At 37.2% G+C, this 12,871-nt stretch overlaps 1 protein-coding gene across 1 annotated transcript in view; it reads left to right on the forward strand.

The window, feature by feature from the left end:
- CPED1 (cadherin like and PC-esterase domain containing 1) overlaps nt 1–8,912 on the forward strand; it is a gene marked incomplete at both ends in the record, with an annotated part of 139,980 nt that extends 131,068 nt beyond the window's left edge. Inside the window, 5 exons of the mRNA XM_079538371.1 lie at nt 450–670; nt 931–1,032; nt 1,241–1,328; nt 3,085–3,231; nt 8,685–8,912. Of these exons, the coding sequence (XP_079394497.1) occupies nt 450–670; nt 931–1,032; nt 1,241–1,328; nt 3,085–3,231; nt 8,685–8,912 (786 nt within the window). The remainder of the gene's footprint in view (nt 1–449; nt 671–930; nt 1,033–1,240; nt 1,329–3,084; nt 3,232–8,684) is intronic.
- Between the last annotated feature and the right edge of the window lie 3,959 nt (nt 8,913–12,871).

A 12,871-nucleotide genomic window follows, 5' to 3' on the forward strand; every position in this document is an offset into this window, starting at 1 on the left:
CAGCAGTTGCACTCATTGATGTGTGTGTTCCTTTGGTGTAACTTCTAATTAATCACATTTATGGAAGACAGAAGTTAACCAAGACATGCTGTGTAGGAACAAACCACATGAAAAACTGAAGGAAGCAAAGCAGGAAACTGCAAGAAATCAGGAGAGAAACTATTAGCAATTTGAACTATAATGTTAAGCTAAAGAAAGCAAGGATAAAAAGCGTTATATTAACTGTGCAACTGTAGACATTTATTTGTACTTTTTTTCATTGAATTGGATAATGTTTGCTAAGTCAGAATTTTAGTACTGAGCTGTCAGGCCTGCCCTCACTGGCAGCTCACAGAGAGTTTTCTTGAGTTTTGTGAAAAGGATCTAAAAGCCTCCAGCCTGGCTGTATTCTTTGCTTTTTGTTTTTGGTGTGTATAGCTTCTAAGTCACATCTTCTTTTCCATCCAAAGATTCTTTTTATAGGTGACTCAACCAACAGAGGGATGATGTACTATCTAATAGAAAGAGTGAATGAGACTCTTCAGGAATGGCAAAAGACTCATGATGTTAAATGTTATGATAATATCAATGAGGGAAAAACATTCATCAGTTACTCCTACTATCCCCAGTTTTGGATGACTGCAAACCAGAGACCAACTTTTGAAAAAGCACTAGAACAACTGCTGCAGAGGTACTGTATAAACTCCACTGCTGGCTTGTTTGTGTTTTATTCTATTCACAAATGTGTTTAACAGATTTTGGAAGTAAAGTAAGCAAACAATTAAACACAATGTGTTCAGGCCGTATTGTGTGGTTGAAAAGTAGTAGAAAATGACATCAGGCCTCTGATCAGGGTGCCAGATACAGTTCACTGAAATGCAATGCAGTGCCGTTAAAATGTTTGCCATCTGTTTTAAGGCAACGTGTTGGTTTTTTCTTTCTGGGTTTCAGATCACGTCCGCTGGAGAACACAGACCAGACCGTACTAATTGTAGGTGGCGTTCAGTGGCTTAATTCCAATCACCTGCAAATTATCCAAAAGGTGTTGAACAGGTAATGTTATGCACTTAGTGTTATTCCATGTCAAGACTTGATACGATAAATTATGAGAAAACACCAGAAATTTTAAATGCAAACATTTCACTTGTTTTCTTATGGGTGTGGACTTAACTGACTTTGAAAGAAAAAAATGAGGTGTCTTTCAATGTGCATGTTAAGTAAAACGTGTGTCCTGTTTTTATCTTTTTCACTTGCCAAACAGAGAAAATCTATCAAATATCCTGGTAATTATCAAATCCATAGGGATGGGCTTTCACCTCCCAGTGGATGGAATACATTCTTTATCACAGGTAAGTAACAGTATATTTAGAATGCATTTTCACAGAAGACTTGTTATTTCAGCAACCATTTCTTCTGTCTGGTCGAAGTATGTTATCTCTCCTGCTGAGCAACTTCTATTTGGATCAAAGAAAGAATGGTGTTTATATTTGTTAGTGTGGCTTACTGATGTGGATTCAAACCAATTAGCCTTATTTCATGAATTCCACTGCAATCAGAGTCATTTGAGGCACTGTGCTCAGTCAGCTGTGCCAAGAACTAGAGGAACATCCAATATTAAGCCTTTCGGCAGAGTTGACATTGAACTGGGGCTGGGCAGATTGCTCTCTGTACCACATAAAGCACAGACCCTCCATAGGGTGATACAATCAGACCAAGCGAGCAATACAGCAAGTTGAAATCATGTCCAAGACTTCTCAGAGTAACAGATGGGCTCATTTCAATGTACTGTATAACTCATTCAGTTCAATATTTTTATTTACGATTTTGTTGGTGGGAGAGAGAACACATGAAATACGTGGAAAAGACAAAGCTGGGAAGCACTGCAAGGTAGAATAAAGTAATTAATGCCTACCACCGTTGCATGTAACACTAGGGAACAGCTTAGTCACACCTGTTGAATAGAGAAAACTCATAGCTTTTCTAGATTATATAGACACTGAGATCTGCTGTTCACCTCTTCTTCCAGCCATAATACATTACTTTGTTTGGCATGTGATTTTTGCTATAGAGGCAAATTGTCAGATTTTGCCCAATTCTTTCTAGATTTACATTATCTGCCAGTAATCTTTACTGAATTTCTTCTTATGGATTCCAACCATTTTCTTTATAAAGATGACTAAATTATGGGACATTGGAAAAGTGGTTGGAATCCATGTGAACAAACATGGTCAAAGTTATTGCTATAGCATTCAGCAGAGTTCAGACCTAGAAGGAGAAAGAAGAACTTTGATCTTATGTAGGTGGGGCAAGGATAGAAAGACTATTAAAGGCTTCCAAAGGTTATTTTTATTCTATTTCTCAAGCAAATTCAGGAAATTCAGAAAACTCCAGAAATCAAATTAAGTGTGCAATTCACTACGTTTTCCTTTTCAATATTTGAATCATATATCAAATTTTGCATGTAGTTTGGGTGCTCTGGACTTCTGGATTACCCCAGCTACTCTCAAAGCCCTTCTACCTGCAGTGTCAAAATGTGCTGCCTAGACAAATTTATAGCTAATCTTTCTATTCTTGGTCATCCTGCAATATGTTGAGAACAAATATTCTGTTCTTTACTATGTGTCTAAGATACCTATGCCATATATTCCTTTTTAAACAACAGTCTCAGTGTCTTTGATCTGAATCTGAATTTATACTTTACAAGAACAATTTGTTACATAGACAATTTCATAATAGGATATTTTTCTGAAATATATTAACAAAATGTATATTAAAAATTACTCAGTAATTATATTTTAAGCAGCATTGAAACATTCCCATGAAGGAAAGGAAGCTGGGCATCTACTGAAAAATAATTACAGTTACTGCTAATTTTGTTTCTAGTTTACATCTTCTCTAAATCAATCCAATTTGTTGTGCAATTGAAAGAAAATATTGTAAATTTTCTTATAACTATTTATGTGCTGCATAACCTGTTCTAAGGAAATATATATAATGAAACTGTTTTGTCCAAAATGCAGTTTTACTATTCGTTTCAATGGCAAAATAAAATAACCTTTAAAAAGTCCTTTTGAAAAACTTTGCAATATGTTATCTGGAATGCAGGCAGAAGTACAAAACTTGTGGAATGAAAACTTGGTTATCTTGGAGACAGCAAAAACATATGGCTATGAAGTTGTTGACACGTTCATCATCACAATGGGACGATACAAAGAATTCCTGCGGGGGAAGTGCGGGTGTCATTTCCATGAGGTAGGAGTTTATGTATTTCTCGGGTATTTATGAGAGCTTTTAACTGCTTAGGAACTTAGAAACAAAAAGGTATGCAAATAGAAGTTGCTGTTGTAACTGGAAGTTAGGCCTGAGTAAAGGCTGTAAAGACAGCAGCACACATATGGTGGCACTTGGCCACTGTGGACCAAATGGTATGGCTGCCCAACAACAGGCTGAGCTGGTGTGATGGTTGCTCTTTGAAAGAAAAACAAGCATGCTCTTCTAAAGAGGTAACTTTTGGAAAATAATACTTTATTCTTTCCAGGTTCTTACAGGATTTGCTATCCATTATGTATCTCTGCTATTTCTGCATGTACTCTGTTTTTGTTTTCATAATAGTTCAGTCTCACATGTTTTGTCCTAAGCCTTCCTAACTGAGCTGGTTGGCAGACTCCCTTCAAACCATGATTTAAAATGAAAGGTTGCTCTTATTTCTGTATATACGTTTTCACATTTCTAAGAAAAAGTTATCTGGTATCATTACAATGACAGGTTAAATTAACAGAAATGGTAAGTCATTTGTTCTCATTCTCACCCAAATCTCTGATTTCTTTTTTGTATGAGGTCTGTAGAGAGTGAACACAACAGGGATGTGATAAAATATGTGAATAAGGCAATTGAGAATATATTCTTATTCTGTTTGTTCTAAGGCAGGGAGTCTTCACAGCATATTACAAGTGAGGGGATTCCGTGGATTAAATCAGAAACTAATTAGTAAACACATTATTATATTTAGACACAAAATCAGTGCCTAGGAGGCCAAACCAATGGGAATTTGAAAAATAAGATATTTAAAGTTTTTCTGGTTTGTCTGAGATGTCCTTTGAGTATGTGGCTTGTGCTTTTGGTATAAAAGGCCACTTCCCAGGTTTTATTTGTATGATCAGTGTGTTGAAAATCTGAGCATTGCTTAAAAGAAGGCTCACAAATATTACATTACTCTGTTCAGAAACTAGGAAAATCTTTGAGGAATAAAGAGGACATATCTTTCCAGATACTAAAAACAAAAACAAAAACAAAACAAACAAACAAAAAAAAACAAAAACAAAAACAAAAAAAAACCCAACAACTTACTTCTGATAAATAAGTATTTCTTCAGTGAAAACTGCAGTTGTGCACTCACAAATCACCAGAAGCACCATGCCTCAGTTCAATGCTGGATCCAAGGACAGATAAACCTCCTGGATATGTATAGATAAAATCATGTGTAGCACAGTAAGAAATTGATTGTGATGCCACGAAGATCCTTATTCTTATGAACTGAACCCGGGTTGTCTCTTTATCAAAAAAACTAGGAAACCACCACAAATTTTTATATTAAAATCTGTTTAGGACCGTGAAATTTGAACTGTCATGTTTTTCAAGAAGCTTACACTTCCCTTTACATGACCATAAGACAAATGGCAAGTACACTTTCTTTCACAGCATAGAATGAAAATATGAAATGAAAAGAAATTGTTACTGAAAAGTTCAAACTGGAAGAAAAAGAAAGAGGATGCAATGAAGGATGTCTTCTTGAAATCAAGAGTTAATGATTTCATGGTATTTCACAATCAGCTGGAGGCTTTGTGTCAGTAAGAAATTTCTTAATAGAAATATCAGGAGTTTGATTTCTGACCAGAATAATGACACCAGCAATCTGAAGTATCATTTAAGAGACAGAACTCCATTATTTATTCCTTATGGAGACAATCCTAATTTTCAAAAAAATTAGAGTTATCATAATAAATTTTTAAAAATTGTCAACAAAACCAGTGAAACATAAGTATCTTTCCAGCATGATTTTAGCAATTTGTTTTCTGTCAAAAGAAATGACTTAAAATGAGAATGACCGCCAAATGTTCTCTGAATCCCTCAAGAGAAGGACAAAACCTTTTGCTTAATTTGCCAAGCCATGCCTATTTTTCTGCAAGCCCTACCCTTGGCCAAGCCTGTCCCCAGGACATCGACCACGTGCAGAAGCTTTGTAGCTTCACAGCTACAAAGGTGGGCTGTGACACTCAGAACAAGGTAGAAGCACTCATTCTTGCTGTAAAGAAATGTCACAACAGCTGTGATGTATTTCCCTTAAAGTTCCAGAAGATGGAAATATCTGATAAAAATGTTTCCTTCTTTAGGCATGCACAATATGCACTGGAAAAAACAAGATATACTATGGCTAATTAAACTTAAGAGTAGTTTAAACCAAGCAAACTGAAATTCAATGCTGATGATACTAAAATTGAAGCAAAATTCTAGAGTATCCTTTTGGTGTCTGCCAGTTGGACCCTAGCATAGCAAGCCTGACCATTTTTTTGTAGCCTGTGGATTATAATTCATTCTCCCAGCCACAGCGCTCATATTAATAAAATATAAGGCTTTGATTTTTCTATTTAGACATTCCACACAAAGGTACAATGTCAGGGAAAAACAGTTTACCGGACAATAAATGTGTTCCCAAAAAAGAGAAACAATCAGCTGTGCCTAGCTGGACCCTGTTACAGTTTGTTGAGGCTGACTGGACAGAGCACTGGCCTGGGAATATTGTCAGACATTTTGGAGTGCGTGTGCTGAGGGCAAGCCTCACAGCTCGTTTCTACCTCAGGCTCCTCAGCACTCTCATGTTTTCAGTCCGTTGCTTTGGCCTCTGTCCTGTTTTGGGACCAAACACAGCGTACATGGTTAATTAGCTGATCCTTTAATCTGCTCTGCTTTATACATTAGGGAGGGATGAACACAGCTCAGCCCAAATGGAGCTGAGATGATGGGAATAAGTCATAGAGCAGATATTTATGCGATGGATAAATAGTTCCATGGAGTAAATGCCTCCCTCCTTTTCACCCAGACAGCTACATCGAGCCCCTTTTTGCCTACTGCCCAGATGTGGGTGTCTTCGTGGGTCATTGCTGATGCTTTCCACTTCCACCAAGCTTTTCAGTGAAATGGAGGACTTCAAAGTGAAATATTTCAGAAGCTTTGTAGGTGGAAAACAGCAGGGCATGATCAGCCATCAGCACTTCTCATGCACTTTTCCATCATTTTGCATGAGCTCATGTGCAGATTTGGCCTTGCTTAACTGCCCGAGGATCTAAACAGAGAGTGTGTGTTTCTGGGGAAGATCAGGGAAGAATTTGGCTTGTAGAGCTGTTATTAACGAGGCTTGAGAGGCCAGTGTGTTGAAAGAAACATAGATGTACCCAGGAGAATCCATCAGCCACCAAAAACCAGACTTGATCCTTGACGAAAGCAAAAAGAAAGTCCTTGAATGTTTTTGATACCTCGTTAGTTTTAACAGTTTTGTCATCAGTTTATTTCTACATCCTGGCAAATGAAGTTTCATCAGGTGCTGGAGCAGTTTCCACTAGGAAAATGGCATTTTGCCTCTGAGGTTGGAGCCAAGAACATTATGTGAAACTCCAGAACATTTCATGTTGTATGAAACCAGATGAGGTGATTAAATCTACTTTTTACTTTCACTTTCTTTCTCTTAAAAAAATGTCCTCCTAATCTCCCAGAAGACAGCACCCCTCTGCAAACTGAAGCAAGGCACAGCCATATGGGAATGGAGGGATATCTATTCTGTGCGATCAGAAAACAGGAACTGAAATGCATTCATTAGTTCTCATTTAGCTCTCACTAGCTGTTCAAATATATCCCCTGTTTGTCCTGATAAATTATTTGAGTTCCCACCAACACACTTCAGAGAGCCTTGGGTCATGCTGACAGCACAGAAATCTGCAGCAGATTGGCAAGGAGTCTAGACTCATGGGAAATTATATTGATCTGGGACAAAAAGTCTTGCATAACTCTGGATCTTTCTTCCCAAACATATTTCTAGTTCTGTACACATATGCAAACATGATTTTATAATTACCTCATGCATCAAAAATGCTTATGGAGAAGTAGATTTGCCAGCAGTCATAAAGATCTTATTGAAACCTATTTTTATTCAAATTTATTCCCAAATTTAATGGCAGTGAAAGCATGGGTACAACAGAAGAGAAAGAAGCAAGCTTGGTATTTTGATATCTTAATAAGTGCTTGGCTTCTGAGTGAACACTGGATTGCATTCTTTGGAGATTATGCCTAACAGGAATGCAGTTTGGGTGATTGGTTCAAGGTGGCATCATTTTGGAGCTGTAGGACCTAAGGCCCTAACTTAGAAAAATGAACCCGTAGTAATTGCCTGGTAAAAAATAACAGCCCTTTGGCTTATCTGCATCAAATTGGTCTGAGGATATATTAATTTTCTACTTGGATAAGTCCTGGTCTTTTGTTAGTTCAGCCATCTCCATCATAGACTTTCTGCTCAGTCTTTCAATCCTTTGAACATTTTTCCTTCATTCACATTTGCTTCTGTGTGAGTTATTCCAATCCATTTACTATGAGCCTCACTACGTATGAACTTTGTTTCTGTTTGTTCACTAACAGTAAATAGGTGGGTTTTTGTTTGTTTGTTTCTTTGTTTGTTTGCTTTTCTCCCATGCTATGGTTGATACCGCAGCAAAATTGAAAGCCATCAGAGATATAAGAAATAAATTAACTGCCTGGCTCCTTTGTTACTGGCTGGGCTGGAGTTCTCTGTACTCCATCTTCCGTTGGTACAAAAATCTGTATTCTTTCTCATGAAGTTGATTCATTGTTTATCAGTGACTGTTTGTTGACAGAGCCCAGGCCTTCAGCATCATGAGACTTCTCCAGTTATGAAGCTCCTGAGAATGCTACCTCACTAGTTCTATAGATATTTGCTTATTCCATCCATACTGAACATGATAATTCCAGAGATTTATGCATACGTAGAAGCCCAAGGGGGACAGTTCTACTCCACTAAGTTACTGAACCACATCATGGTTTTGTTAGTGTGATGCCCTGAACATCTAAGCAGAGAGAAGACTGTTAAAATGCAGTTAAGTCTCTATCCTGAGAAGAAAGGCACAGCCCAGTTCTCAGCCCAGCATGGAGCTGAGCCACTCTTTCATCAAGACCTGAGAGTGAGGGCATTCTAGCAAGGCCTGCAGCTTAGAAACAGCATAGGTTCCTCATTTACTGGAAACGAAGAACAACTGGACTTACATTTCTGCAAGTCAGGGCTGTTCTGAGTTTGTGTTTCACAAGGTAGATGTGCAGGCAAGGTATGAAATATGAATTTGATCATTCAGATCAAATTATCCCTAATGAAGAGTGTCTAATATACTGAAGATATTACAGAGTAAACCAAGTGAGTGTGAAGGAGATGCACATTTAATTTCAAAGCTTAATACGATCTTACACTTTAATTAGCATTTATTGCAACAAGTTGACCCACTAAAATAACATTTGTAAGCAACTTGCAAATCAAGGTAAGAGTATCAGAACTTGCTTTGTGGAGAACTGCCTCAACATTTGTGTAGACACAGCTGTGTATCCTTCTAGGTGCATGCAGAAAGCATTCACATATGTCACTTCTTTTGCAGGTGGTGAAATACAATCCTTCTGAAGAAAGTCCACACATAACAATGACGTTATCGAGGCACTATACACTGGGGAAATATTTCAGCAGTCAAAGCAAGCTATCACAACTGCAGGACTATGCATCAAATTCTCGGTCCCCATATCATGTCCAAGGTCCAATAAATCAAGTTTATTCTGAAATCCTTCTGAACAGGCTCTGTGCAAGTAAGAGGGGGCTTGTTAGCACGTAGCCTCTCCTGGATGTAGCACTGGGACTGGAGATATGCCACTACGTGAGTGACATAGAAGGACCATGCTGAGTTTATGACACGCTTCCTTGATTGCCTGCACATGTACCAACAGTTTGAAACATGGCATTTTTCCTAATGTGTTATGAAATCAAGATACAACATTGGAGTTTTGTGGTTTCAAAATGGAAGATGGAGGGATGCAAAGAGAGAGCAGAGGGGAAGTTACTTGAACTGTTGCCAAATGCTAGAACAGCTGTAGCTCAACCAACTGTTTATTAATGGTAGTAAAGAGAGAGAAATATATACACTTGAACAATTTGGAAAGGACTGCTTTAGCTCTTCCGCACTATATAATTTTCTATTTATAGAGACACTGTAATATTTGATAGTATTTAGAGACTGGTTACATTCCATTTGAAAGAGATTTATTTTATGTGGACGGGATCCCCTTCAGTATCAACCCTTTTCTATTTAGACACTTGGTTTATAGAATTTGAAAGTGCCTTTTTGAACTTCAGTGTTTTTCCTGGAAACACTTCCCTTCTTTGTATGTTAAATGCAACAAATGTCTATTCTATTTTTTGCATTTTCTAAAGTTAATATAGAAATAGATTTCTTAGAATTGAGACTGATTGTAATTGTCTCAAGGTAACATGTAAATTCAGTGAATATGTTAACAGACTTATTTAAGGTCACAGTTTAGATGAATGGCCATATGCAGGAAGGCTGCGCTTCGTCACTTCCCATTACAGAAGGCAGGCCACATCATAATGCAGAAAGGCTGCACCATCCTCATCAGCTCTGTGGCTGTAGTTAACTCTGACCAGATGAACATAACAGATATTTTAAAAAAACATCTGATAAATCCAGGACATGATATGTTTTGGCACAACAACAAATGTCTTAAGAGGAAGCAGTATTGTTTTCGTATGAATTAAAAGTGTGAAGATCACTTGAAAAGTAAAAAAATAAAAAAATAAAAAAAAAATCAAGTACACACTAGAGAGGGGAATCAGAACCAGGTATGTATGAGTCTAATAAAGGATCCACTGGGTTCTCTGGCTTGCTTCCCCCTTCACAAATTTATATATAATTCTCCACTTGCTTCCACTCTCTTTGGAAGAGGAAGCTACAAGCAATGTCAGTGAAGATACAAATTATATCACAAAACTAATCACTATCTTCCTGGCCTTTGTAGCAAAGAGGGGCTGCCATGTGTAGAAATAAGACTAGAAATTAATGACACACATTTAGAGTTCACCAACAAGATCCTTAAACACAGTCTGTATTCCTAGCTACAGTACTGTGAATTCTTACTCCTTCAGATATGTTAAGTCATGCAATTTGGAGCCCTGTTTTCCTAGGTAGTCAGAAGAGTCTCAGAAAGAGGATTTGGTACCCTCTAATCTAGAAGACCTCCCGCTACGTTAACAAAGCTTCTAGTTTAGGAATGACATTATCATTAGTGAGACAGAGTGAAAATATATATATGTTTTTTTCTACAATATGCTGCTGCTATGCTTACAGTAAATGTCCCTGAATTTCTACGTAAGGCTTTTCCTGAAATAGAGCATTATAGGAAAGACAGGGTCAGGAGCTGTACATAAATACTGCAGATGTCAGTATTTGGTTTTGAGCAATGTGATTGTCTAAGGAATATAATTGTATGCAAATGCCATGAGATAGTAAACTTGGGTTTGGAACTCTGCACAAGCAAAAAAACTGCACAAGCTTTAAGTCAAGAGCTTTTATATTATGCCATTAGTATCAGTTGATGCAAAAGGCAGCCAGATATAATTGTCATTGAACTCATCAGTGACAGGAGTAGTACAATTCTGCTTCTGTTAAGATTTTCTTTGCTCATTCAAATCCACATGCTGTGGCTGCTATTGTTATGTACACAAATGTTTTTAAGGCATAACCTGTGTTTATGTGTTTGTGGTTTGTTTTTAATCAAAGACTATGGCTGAAGCATCAGCTATCAGATACAGAGAAAAAGAGCTGACTTTGTTATACTGTAGCTGATATTGGCAAATGTGCAATTCATCATTTCCAGTTTCACCACAAAATGGTTTACATGTGCTGTACACACAGATGTCTTAATGTTTTCCAAATCTTAATATTTTTCAAATGTAGCAAGTTGGAATTCTTCTATATGTTTGCTGTTTTTTATCTATCTGTGTAGGTATTTACGTGTGTACAAATTTATTGTTACAATTTGCAAAAAAATGTTTATTTAAACAAGTTGTTTGAATATATTTTTTTATCACTGTATATGAGCCATGTAATGTTAGGAATAAACAAAGGGAACACAGGTGCCAAAGTAGATTTTTCACCATTTCACTCAAAATATCTATCTATTATCTAAAGGTACATGAAAGAAGAGATTTGAGATTGACATGGAAGCACTGCTTGTTCATACACATCAAAATGAAGACTAGGACAATAAAAGGATTACTCTGTCTGAATTCCAGGGAGAGCACATGTGCTGCTATTATTGTTTTGCTCTAGAATTATCTCGTCTGCTACAATATTTTGCCAGAATAAGCATTAGAATATTTCGACTGTACTCACTGGCTCATAATATAGTTCTTTCCCCCATATATTTGCTTTAGTCACGTTATGCACCATTAAAATGGAAAAAAAAAAAAAAAAATCATTGCAAGGTGAGTTCCTCTTAGTACAGACATGAATAGTCCTAAAACTGATGGAAAGATTGGCACAATCAACCTAATCAACCTGGGGAAAAAGTACACTGAGAAGTGGTGTTTCCTGCTCAACTTCTGACCAGCAACACGTCGAGCTTAGAGTGGAATCGGGATATACTTTAAACTACAGGTGAGGGCACTAAAACTGTGCTGTAAAAAAAATAAATGCCCTGAATACAATGCAATAATTTCAGTCATAATTGCATTCCTTTGAACTTAAGTTGAAAAATGATGTATCATCATTCAGAGAGTTACTCACTGTCTTTCACATGAGTACAAATTTTGCAGTTATTTGAGTTTTAGCCTTCTAGGGTAGAGAGCCACCAAAACCAAGTTCATCTCAATGAGTACCTTTGGAATAGCTGTCTGTGATAAAAAAAGATTTCCCTATTTGTAGGGAAATGCCTTGGCAAGTCAGCTCTGCCATTGAGATGTTGTATTTCAACTAGCTTTATTTGACAAGGAGCTGAAAGAATGATCTACAAATACTGTTTTTACACTTAATATTCATTTGACAATGTTATTCTTTAGAATAATCTTTTTCGCAACATTAAATGTAGGCCTTCTACTTTACTTTTCTGTGACATATTAAAGGCACATCAAAGACACTTTATTTGCTTAGTGGGTGGAGTGGTGGGGCATCCAATTACCTTAAGGTTGAAATAACCACTAATAGTTATGCTTCTGTTGCTATGCTGAGCCAAAGAGAATGCTTTGAAGAAGCAGATATGTATGATATTAAGTTGACTGCAGTCCAGGGATCTTTCAGATTACTTTTTTTGGAATAAAGCAATTTTTTAGAGGTGCAGGGAGCTATTTGGCATAGAATCAAGCTCCTAAACAAGCCCCTGTAGTCTCAGATGAAAAATATAGTTTGCCTGTTAGCTCTGCATCTGGCTTGTCTTACCTCATTGTTTTGACTGTATGTACCTGCTGTATTCCACTTCATCCTTTCTTTCTGATGACACGAGAAGTTCCTCTTTCACCTTAGAGAGCTCAGCTTTTGGAAACCTGAGAGAAGATTGTTGCAAATACAGGGCGATTCTTCAAAATATCAATTGTTATTGTCTTAATGTTTTTGTCATTTCCAGCAGCAAAAAATCTAGTGGGTGCAGCAGAGATGGGCACACCTCTTCTGGAAGGCAGTCATTTTCTCTGAGGAATTTAAAACAGCTGTGCTGAGTACTTAAGGTGCACTAGCACTGAGCTCTTCACAGAACTTGCCTTTCTCAAGCCATGTTCCACTGCTAT

This window comes from Tetrao urogallus (assembly GCF_951394365.1).
Source record: "Tetrao urogallus genome assembly, chromosome: 1".
NCBI classification, from domain to species: Eukaryota; Metazoa; Chordata; class Aves; order Galliformes; family Phasianidae; genus Tetrao; species Tetrao urogallus.